Source organism: Betta splendens, chromosome 17 (genome assembly GCF_900634795.4).
Source record: "Betta splendens chromosome 17, fBetSpl5.4, whole genome shotgun sequence".
Classification (NCBI taxonomy): domain Eukaryota; kingdom Metazoa; phylum Chordata; class Actinopteri; order Anabantiformes; family Osphronemidae; genus Betta; species Betta splendens.
The window spans coordinates 6,077,789-6,088,269 of NC_040897.2; the positions used below are offsets into that span (position 1 = coordinate 6,077,789).

At 51.9% G+C, this 10,481-nt stretch overlaps 1 protein-coding gene across 3 annotated transcripts in view; it reads left to right on the forward strand.

Moving 5' to 3' along the window:
* epha4b (eph receptor A4b) overlaps window positions 1-10,481 on the forward strand; it is a 51,376-nt gene that overhangs the window by 24,971 nt on the left and 15,924 nt on the right. For all 3 annotated transcript variants that reach the window (XM_029132706.2, XM_029132705.2, XM_029132709.3), the window contains exons 6-10: window positions 1,219-1,374; window positions 2,878-3,213; window positions 3,742-3,854; window positions 4,841-5,003; window positions 6,332-6,440. In XM_029132706.2, coding sequence (XP_028988539.1) covers window positions 1,219-1,374; window positions 2,878-3,213; window positions 3,742-3,854; window positions 4,841-5,003; window positions 6,332-6,440 — 877 coding nt within the window. The remainder of the gene's footprint in view (window positions 1-1,218; window positions 1,375-2,877; window positions 3,214-3,741; window positions 3,855-4,840; window positions 5,004-6,331; window positions 6,441-10,481) is intronic.

Genomic DNA, 10,481 nt, shown 5'->3' on the forward strand with positions numbered 1-10,481 from the left:
CCTCGCCTCCCTTCCTTCCTTCCTTCCTTTCTTTCCCCCCTTCCTTTTACCGCTCTTCTTTCCTTCGCCCCTTTTCCAGTGTTCTTTCGGGTCTTCGGGGGATTGTGCTAGTGGACTTTGCTCCCCTATGATGAATGATTTGCCTAAAAATACAGCGTGTGCGCGCCAGAGCGCAGCATCCAGGTGGAGGAACTTACCTCCGCGTTACTTTCGTGCCACGTTCCGTTTCTCTCTCCGCCGGTTAACCGCTGCGTTTGTGTGCTGGCGTGATAATTTATAGCCTTTCTGGGACAAGTGACGTGTAGCTTGATTAAATCCGTGACCTTCACTACCAAACGCAGGCAATCAGCGGGCGCACGCGGGCGCGCGCGGCGCACTCTTAGCGCCTTCCTGCACGCGAACATGCAATCAGTACCTGGCGGATCGCGCCTTTCACACACACACACGCAGCATCTGTTGAATTGCGTTTGAGGCTCCCTTCTATTCGGTACGTGGGATTTTGCACGTCGTTCGGCAGAGGACGGGCGAGGACGGGAGCATGAATGTATAAATAAATACATGCGTAATCTATATTCAGATTAGCGACGGGGAAAGTCAGGAATTCCATTTTACCACCTAGGATGCAAAAGGGAAATCACTCAAGTCCCCGATCTATTTCAGCAGGCGGCCGCTGTTGAGCAGCAGCACAGTTCTCCGTGCACATAATGACTAACATGCCGCCGCTGTAACGGCCAGAGCACGAGTCATATCATGTTATTGGGACCGCTGTATTGCTGCGACTGTGTATTTGCTCCCCTCGGTTGCCTGAAGATCTAATGCTCCTAAAACCAGAGTGATGGTTGATCTGCTGTTATTGTGCTGTGCGACCCCGTGGTGATGTGGGCCTCACAGCCTGATGTAAAGCAGTGTAAAATCAAACGCTGCTTCCTGGTTCCGCGCCGTGTGACCGTAGCGATGAACCCCCAGTCATTCACGGCTGCTCCGGCGTTTTACAACCTGGGTCGTGTTTTGGTCGCGTTCAGTGACTTGCTGCACTCAGCAAAGTAACGGCTGAGAACAAGTGAGAGGCAGCAGGAGGTGTGTGATGATACCATTATTAAACCACATGCACCTTATTTCCATGTGACGTTTGAGGCTTCTGTAAATCTGGATGTTGTATGAATTTGTCGCCCGGTGGGTTGCACTCATACTGTAACTCTGCTGTGTCCTGTGTTCCAGCGTGCCGGCCTGGGACCTACAAAGCCTCGGCCACAGACGCCTACTGCACCAAGTGTCCTCCCCACAGCTCGTCCCCGCACGAACAGGCCGTGGAGTGCGTCTGCGAGAAGGGCTACTACCGAGCAGACTCGGACCCACGCTCAATGGCCTGCACACGTATGTGGCAACCGCAGCAAACCCGCATATACTGTTAGGTTATTATTAGATTACATTAGATTTCATTCACCTGCAGGATGTTACTACATGGTTTCAGTTTTCAATAGCTGCCGTGGAGGGACGTAGTGGATGGCGACACAGTGGAAGAGATCCACCAAGCCAGAGAAACACACACACACACACACACACACACACACACACACACACACACACACACACACACACACACACACACACACACACACCGAAACCACACTGAAGCCATTATCAGGTTATGGAAGATTACACTCATTAATCGCCGCAGCAGGTGAGATGTGACAGGTGTTATCAGCTGGAAGTGAGTAACGGTTTGTATGGCCACATGCGTGCGCCTCCTCTGCTGAGGAGCTGAGGAGGGAAACGGGGAAAAGGTGAAACTATTCATCATCAGAGACGAGAAGGACACAAACAAAGAGGGGAATAGTGGGGACGAATAAGGCATATCATGGAGGAGGAGGAGGAGGAGGAGGAGGAGGAGGAGGAGGAGAAGGAGGAGGATGATGATGATGATGATGATGATGATGATGATGATGATGATGATGATGATGATGATGATGATGATGATGATGATGATGATGATAAGTGGAGGGCGTGGTATCCGGTATAGTACGCACTCTAGATGTATTGGTTTATGTATTCAACACATCAGTTCCAGAGGTATAATAAAGAGCACTGGTGTGTCACCTTCCTCCAGAGCGATTACTGACACACTTTCTGGATTATGACTTAGTGTTGCATTAATCATTTCGGCTGAAGTTCACAGTAATATTAACCGCTGTAAATCATAAAATGTACCTGACTCATGAGAAAATGACTTCAGGCGCTTTCTATAGATCATTGTCTGCGCACTATTTATTGTCTGCCGCTGCGGCCCCCGAAGACTTTCAGTGAGCTTCATGCGGGCCTAAAAAACCTCCCCGCAGCCGCGCATCAACTATTTAACATCCTGTGAATTCTCTTTAAAGATGCATTTAAACCGTGGACGTGTAATACATTCTCGCACCGTCACATTTACAATCAGCCAGACGCTTTGAATCTCGGCCGGTGCCAAAGCCATTCATTAATCCAGGACTAAGTGTCCGCCCTCTGGCTGGACTCGCTTAATTCATTTTTAATGTAATCAATGGGATTTCTGTTCTGAATTCAAACCGCTGTTCGTTCTGTAATGAACACGGAGACAATACATATTTAAAGAATGTGCACCTGCTCCATTGGAGCTGCCAGCGGTGGGAAAAGACTTTGACCAGTGGAAGTAAATCTGGTGCATAGGTTCCTAAACGCCTCACGGTGCATTTTGGAGAGAAACACTTACTCTGAAAGCTCCACAGGCTCCTCTTAAACTCCTCACATCCATCTGAAGTAATTTCCCAATAGGTTAAACAAGATTTGACTCACTTGCTTTCATTGTTCAATGTAAGGTTTAATATAAATATGGATGGAAACAAACCCCTTCCCTCCCCTCAGGACCTCCGTCGGCACCGGAGAACCCCATCACCACGGTGAACGAGACCTGCGTGACCCTGGAGTGGTCGCCGCCCCGCGACGCCGGGGGCCGCGGCGACGTCGCCTACAGCCTCCACTGCAGGAAGTGCTCGGGCGACGGGCGCAAGTGCGCGCCGTGCGGCGGCGGCGTCCACTTCGTGCCCAGGCAGTTCGGCCTGGTGACGGCCGCCGTGCTGGTCACCGACCTGCAGCCGGACTCCAACTACAGCTTCACCGTGGAGAGCCAGAACGGGGTGTCGGACCTGAGCCCGGCGCCCAGGGGATCGGTGGTCATCAACGTCACCACGTCCCAGACAGGTGGGAAGCATGAGCAACTGGTCCCTGACCGGTATCAGCTGCATATCATCAGTGACTAAACGAGGACGTTAAAGCTCACACCTCCGCACGCGTTCGCACTCAGCACCGCTTTTACACTCTCACTGCTGTAGTCGCGGCTGCGCTGCGCTGCGTCGCACCGCAAGGATGACGCCTCTGACACATGCAGTCACTGAGAGAGGCGCGAAGCGCGGGGCGGCGATGACTAACGGGCGGCGTACTACGCGTACGTCTGCGGGGGCTGGGAGGTGAAAGAGGTGTAGGAAGTTGTTAACCTCATTAAGATTCCCACATGTCACAGGCGCCGCTGATACTGTAGCTGCACCGTGTCGCACGCTCTGAACCCACACCAGCCGCCGGGTAGGAAGTCGCACGTTGATATGGGGGAGGGGGGGGTTAATACATGTGATGTGCAGAAAACACCTCGCGAGCGGAACCACACACACACACACTCTTCGCTCTGCCCTCGTCGCGGCTTCACCGCCGCTGTTCTCTCTCTCTCCTCCGCAGTGAGCGTGGTGCTGAAGGAGCGGCGGAGCAAGGACAGCGTGACTTTGGCCTGGCAGGGTCCGGAGAGGCCCAACGGAGTCATAGTGGAGTATGAGGTCATCTACTACGAGAAGGTGAGAGAGGGGCGAGAGACGTGGCCTGGAGCTTCCCTGGAGCGTTACAGACACAGGCTCCACCTTGTTTTATATTGTGTCAGTCAGATTAGGTGCGTCTGGCTTCATTGGGAGCCTCGTTTTCTTTCTGGCTGCTGGTTCACAAAGCGCGAACCTGTGTAGGAGTGCGGAGCTGTTCGCACCATCAAAGCAGCGAATGTGACGGATGTGAGTACAGTGAGTGTGTTTGTGAAGCGGCGAACTGTTGCTTTACATCTAAAGGACGTTTTACCGCCGAGTGGGAAGTCTCCTCTTGTTTCCAATCTACGTGTTGCCTGCGAGTTTGTCGCCTGCAGCGCCTTCTTCCTCCCAAACATCTCGTTCTCTGCTCCTCGGCCTCTCTCTCTCATCCCTCCCGTCTGCTCCCCACCGAGCCAATTAACCGCACATCTGTCCAACAAACCCGGCCGAGGTGACGACGTGAAGCTGGGCGTGTGCGTGTGCGCCTTGGCAGGCGTTAGCAGTGAAACAGCGCTAATCCGCGCTGCAGAGTGTCTTCCATTAGGCGGAGTATCAGCCTCTCTGCAGGGAATCGGCTTACTGACAGGGACACACTTATTCTTTATTCGTCCTCCCACTCGCACGTTACCACGCGCTCTCGCTCACGAGGCAGTCAAAGAACGGAGCGGAGCAGAACTGGGGGAAACCACACATTGCCCCCAAGTGTGGGGAGGATACGTTGGTGGAGACTGGACATGCGCTCGTTTCTAAGTGGTCCAGTGACGAACTAATGGAAACCTAGTGAGGTGTGTTTGGCCTTAGGAGACATTTAAATGTAAGAATGTGAGGTTTCTGTTTCTGTTCTAGTCCGTCTGCTTCAGTCCAACGGTTCATTGCTCTGTTTAACCCACTTGACAGAACATCCATATTATTTTACCCACAACCGTTTTATATTTGAGTTAATCAACAGAAGCATTTAATCTTCCTGTTTCCTCCACGTGCTGCAGAACCAGCGGGAGCAGAACTACACTGTTCTGAAGACTCGCTCCAACATGATGACGGTCGACGGGCTGAAGCCGGGAACCACCTATGTGTTCAGGGTCCGGGCCCGGACCGACGGCGGCTACGGGAGCTACGGTGGAGAGATCGAGCTGGAAACCAGCCACGAAGGTGAAGGGCCGATCATCTAACGCCTCTAATCTGTGTTTTATATAGTTGTATAGGTTGCTGCCTTAATGTTCTCATTGCAACATGTTGAGCAAATAATATAATATAATATACTATAATACAGCTCTGCTTCCTAGTTTAAACCCGTTAATTGCAAGGTTTGAAATATAAAAACAGTTTTCATCATCTGATTTCTTCAGTTCTTTCAGACAGCGACACGTGTGAACCGGTGAGTTCAAAGCATCCCAGAACGCCTACAAGGGAAAAAAACGAGGCAACTGGGATTTACAAGCACTGAAAGCAACCGCAAACGTGTTCTTTTAAGTTGTAATTGATCCCCCACGCAGGTTTAGGGCAAAAATCTGTAACCGCGACATCCAGCGTGAATTTAAGACAGCGACTGTGTTGCAGCCATGAGGTGAATTGGTTCTTCTGACTGCTCCACCTGCACGACACACGCAGCGTTCCTCCCCCGCCTCGTAGCTGCAGAGCAGGATCAGGCTCCAAAGGCCACTGAGCTCTTAAATTCAGAAATGTAATCCACACTCGGGCTTCAGGACGGAAGCAGACACCGGTGACAATGGGACCCCGCCTCCCAAACGGCCCCCGACCACTGTACGGAGCTGCGTCTGTTTCATGTGTCGCTCGCCCTTTTCTCCTCTGTTTGCTGTCGTCTGCTTTCATTGTCGCTTCATTATGAGCGCTGAGATTTTCTGCTTTGGAGGTTCTGTAATGTGCTCGTCAGCGTGAGCATGAATCATGTGCAGTATAGTGCTTTATGGATTATGTACAGTCGCAGATTAGCATGCTAATTATTCCATAATCAATAACAGCTAAGTTCAGTCAAACCTCGGCCTCCATTCAGCCCACGTCAATGATCACCCTCATGTATTGTTAAGGTGTGTGTGTGTGTGTGTGTGTGTGTGTGTGTGTGTGTGTGTGTGTGTGTGTGTGTGTGGCGGTCCACAGCCATTCATTTGTCTTTTCCTCACGCTCTCTCACCATAAACAGCGCAGCGTCCGTACACAGGGCACGCGTGTGCGCTCAGGCTCGGCTAAGCCTGATAAATGGGGTATTTGTTTTGAGTAATGGCTCGATCGGTGCCGCGTAAAAATCGATGCGTCCCTGCAGAAAGTTCTGGGCGGCCGCCTTGTTGCGCGCGGTGCCAACGTATCCATTCGGACGGCGCGGTCGAACGGGAGGGAGGCTTTGACGGCCTCCTGTTCGGGAGAACGCTTGTCTCTTGCCGTTCCAGCCACCTCGTCCCCCCCCCGTACTCTCCCGCCTCCCACCTTAACCGTTCCTTCTTCTTCTTTCTCTGCTTGCTCTAGATGTCTTGGCTATCGGGGACCCGAACCAGTCCACCATCCTGGCCGTGTCCATCGCTGGGGGGATCGTGCTCCTCATCTTCCTGGTGACCTGCTTCGTCGTCAGCGGCCGGTAGGTTCGAAAATAAAGCGACACACATGTGAGAACAGAGCGATGAGGAGGATGAAGGCAGGCTAACACTTAGTGGATCCTGGAGAGCATGTACATATCAGGAGTGCCCCACTCGCTCTCTAAATTTGACGTGTCTACTGCTGCCAAAGCCGACGGGGCTGCGTTGTTGTATCAGACTCGCCTCTTTGAAGGTTAGGCTGCTCTTAATGCTCTCTGCAAGAAGGCCGACGACGAGGAGCAGATGAGAGGGAGAAAGGAGAATGAAAGACGGCTGATTGGCGAGAGGCGAGAAGATGAAAGGATCAGTGTGTGTGTGTGTGTGTGTGGGTGTGTGTGTGCGTGTGTGTGTGGTGGGGGCGAGTATCTGGACGCAGAAGAAAGTGACAGCGTCGGGAGAGGAGGGGAGAGAAAGGGACGACAGCCGCCGATGATTTACCGCGCCCGTAACTAAATGTTTTACCTTCATGAGCTCCGACTAGATTAGCCACATGTTAAGAGGACGCACACGCGCACAAACACGCACACACTAATGTACACAGTAAAAACATTAGTATTGATTCAGGTGATTGCTTATCAGGCTGAGTGCTCTATTCGCTATTGACTAGGAGGGATGTAATCAGCGGAGGCACAGGAACACATCAACCTTTTTTTTTTAATCAGAGGGGAATCATCAGGTCGTGCTTGTAAGACGCGCAACAACCTGTTAAGCACGGCGCCTTGAACGCCAAGACAGAAACACACACTCGACTAATCAGGTTTCACAGGCCAGGGAGGCGTTAACTAGGTTTTACAGTGGGGTCGATGCACTGCCATCAATTCCGGGTCTCTCTCTCCCATTCTATCCATCTTTCTTCCATTTAGAGGAGGGGACGCTCGGGAGGAAGTAGTGTTGATTACGGCTTTCTGTTAAACAACATCTGTCGAGCTGCGTGTGCGTTGTTGTTTTTTTTTTTTTTGTTTTTTTGAGGGTGATGCATTTATGCGCGTGGGGAGCGGAGCGAGGATCAAAGCGGCATCGCTAGAGAGACAAATGCAGCAGAGAGAGCTGGGGGCGGGCGGGCGGGCGGGCGCAAGCGGAGGGGCAGGGGGGGAAGGACCGAGGCGGGGAGGTAGTACATCACAAGAGTGTTTGTGCCACTAGAGAGACGGTGAAGAAGGATGGAGGCTTGAAAGTGATGAGGAGAAAAGGTAGCGGGAGGAGGAGGAGGAGCCAGAGGGACGAACGGGGCAGGAGATGAAAAGGTAGATTACGAGTAGAGCGAGGATGAGGAGGGGGGGGGTGATGGGCGGGTGATTGTGCTGCTCATCACCTGTCAGGTTCTGAAGGATTTGGGGGGCGGGGCTAAGGATACTTGGTTGTTCTCTTCTTGTCCATACCTGCCTGCCTTTAATCTGTCCATCAGCCGGTCCCTCCTCCTCTTCTTCCTCTCTCCATCCACTGGTTTTTGGCTCCTCACCTTTCACTTCCTGCTCCGCCCATGTCATGTACATCCGTCCACGCCGACGCCGATTAAACCCCAATTGAAATTGACAGAGAGCCAGCTAGAGTTGAAGTGATTTCCCAGCAGACGTCGGCGAGCCCCTTTTTCTCCCTAAATGCCGGCTGTTTGAATCATTTCCCCAATAATCACTCGACTGCAGAGAGCGAGAGGTGCCGGGGAGCCTTTTTTTTGTTCCTCCTCGCTTTACACCCGGTTCAGCCGACGGATCCGCGCCCCGGCCCGATCCGTTCGATTGTTTCTTTTATGGTCGCAGGTATAAAATAAGCATGTCCAGAGCACACCCGCCAGACGGGCCCGCGGCGGCTCCCTGCGGTCTCTGCTGGCGGGGAACCGAGCAGCTACGCCTCGTAAACGGGCTGATTAGCGGACCTGCTCCGCTCCGTCCCCGTCTGGTTTAATAAAGCGCTGTTGTGCTATTGTTACCGCGGGAGGGCAAACGTGAGAGCGCGTCAGAACCACCTCGCGTGGCGCTGACAAATCACAGCAGTTACGTGCGTGGCCGAGGACGCGGCGGTGGTCGGGCCTCCTGGGGGGGGGGGTTCTGGGGTGGTTCTGGCGGGCTGGCAGGTGCGACTGGCACCGCGGCGGATTCGGCAGATGGCCTTTCGCTCACGACGCGCTCTCTTTGGCTGCTTGTTGAACGCGGAGCGGCTCCTGCCTCCCAGCATCTGTGGGCACGTTTGGGTCTAATGCCGTTCCAGACTTTCAAGAGTCTCCTTTCCAGACGAGCTGCGGGCGCTGGCTACGCGCCAGCCGTCTACGCGCTCTTATGTGCTCCTGTTCTGATGTGGCAGCTTTGGTGAAAAGTTTCCTATCCACGGTTGAGTCTGTTAATGGGCCTGAGAGCCGGTCTGTTGTCGGAGCAGGAGATAATTATCAGCAAGTCAAGGGCCACAATCTGTCAAAGAGTCCAGATTAAACGCGCACCTAGCATGAATTCACTGATCGCTGGTTTGCAGACACAGAGTCTACAAGTAACGCGACACGTCTTCTGAGCTTTGAACAAGGAGCATGAAACGCGGCGGCGCGAAAGGAAAGTGAGATGTCATTACAGCGCTGCTGATTCCAGCAGAAAGCCTTCACGCTAATAGAGCGCCAGCAGCTTTAGCTTGCTAGTACTGTCGAAGCGCTTACCTTCCGCAGCATCTGCTGCGCAGCCCGGGGTTGTTCTTAAAAACTTAACGACACAAACAAGGAGAGGAACGATGGCGGCGCCGGCTAACACGCCGCTGCTTTTCAGCTGCTAAATACAGGCAGGGTTTTTAAGAACTGAGCCAAATGTTGTTGTATTATTGGATGGTGCTTCATTACAGCGCTAATAATGATCTGGCGGCCCCCAGGATCGTAGGGGGGAGCAGATCGCGTGTCATTAGTGGTTTTTATTTTTGCGAGGTGCTCTGAGCGCCTACCAAGCAGCTCAGAGGAGCCGGTGCTAGGTGCCGCAGGTGCGAGACCGCTCCGCACGGGCTTCATGCAAATGAGCAGATGTTGCAGCGAAATGGATCAAATGTCCCATAAACACCAGACAAATGAGGGAAAAAAAGTCTTCTGGGCCGCGGTTTGAAAAGTTTATGGCGCGTTTAAATGTGTTTGTCGGCTCCACGCGCAGGCGAACGCGCTGTGTTCGTGACCTAATCGAGTTGTCGGCGCTGTAACATCATTACAGGCATTAGTTTCGCACTTATCTTCACGCTGATCTGTTAGCAAATATAAAGACACACTTTACCCAGCGATATGGATGATATGCTCCTCTGCTCGCTCTCTCTCTCTCTCTCTCTCTCTTCACACTCTTCTCTCCTTTGACCTTCTCACCCGGTTGGTAAAAATGCACCTGCATTACACCAATTACCACAGCTCAGCTTCACAGCTCACATTATCCTTTCCTTTACTTTTCCCTCTTTTCCTTTTCACTCATTTCCTTTTCCTTTCTGATGTTTCCTTTCCCTTTTCCTCTCCTTTCCTTATCCCTCTACTTTTCCTTTGTTTCATTTTCTTCCTTTTCTTTTCTTTTCTTTTCCTTTTTTTTTCTTTTTCCTCCTTTCCTTTTCTTTCATTTCCTTTTCTTCCTTCCCTCTCTATTCCTTTTGTTTCTTTTTCTATCCTTTTCTTTTCTTTTCGGCCATGGCTTGCGCTCGGCAACGTGATCGCGTTGTGAGTCAGCCGCTGGTCTGGATCCGAGAATGAACTTTCCATCCAAACTCTTTAAGTCAGGCGTGTTTTGAAATTCAGATTCGAGCATCCAGCGCGGCTTGACAGCATGATGAGTGTCATGTGATATGTCAGAAAGCTTGGACACGGCCGCTTTGGACTTTGGACAAGATTTTTTATATATTTTCTTAGTAGTTGTGGTTCATTTCATCCAAAGATCTGCTGGCTGGGTGTTTCAAGAGCTCACGTCAGGCAGTAGTTCCAAGTCTGGTGTTTTAACAAATGTCACACTGGCAGCGTGACCGTGTAATTGAGGAGTAATTTACGAGGCCCCGGCGTGACACAACGACCTCGATTATTGTCTTTTATGTTGCACACTTAGTTTGTGCAG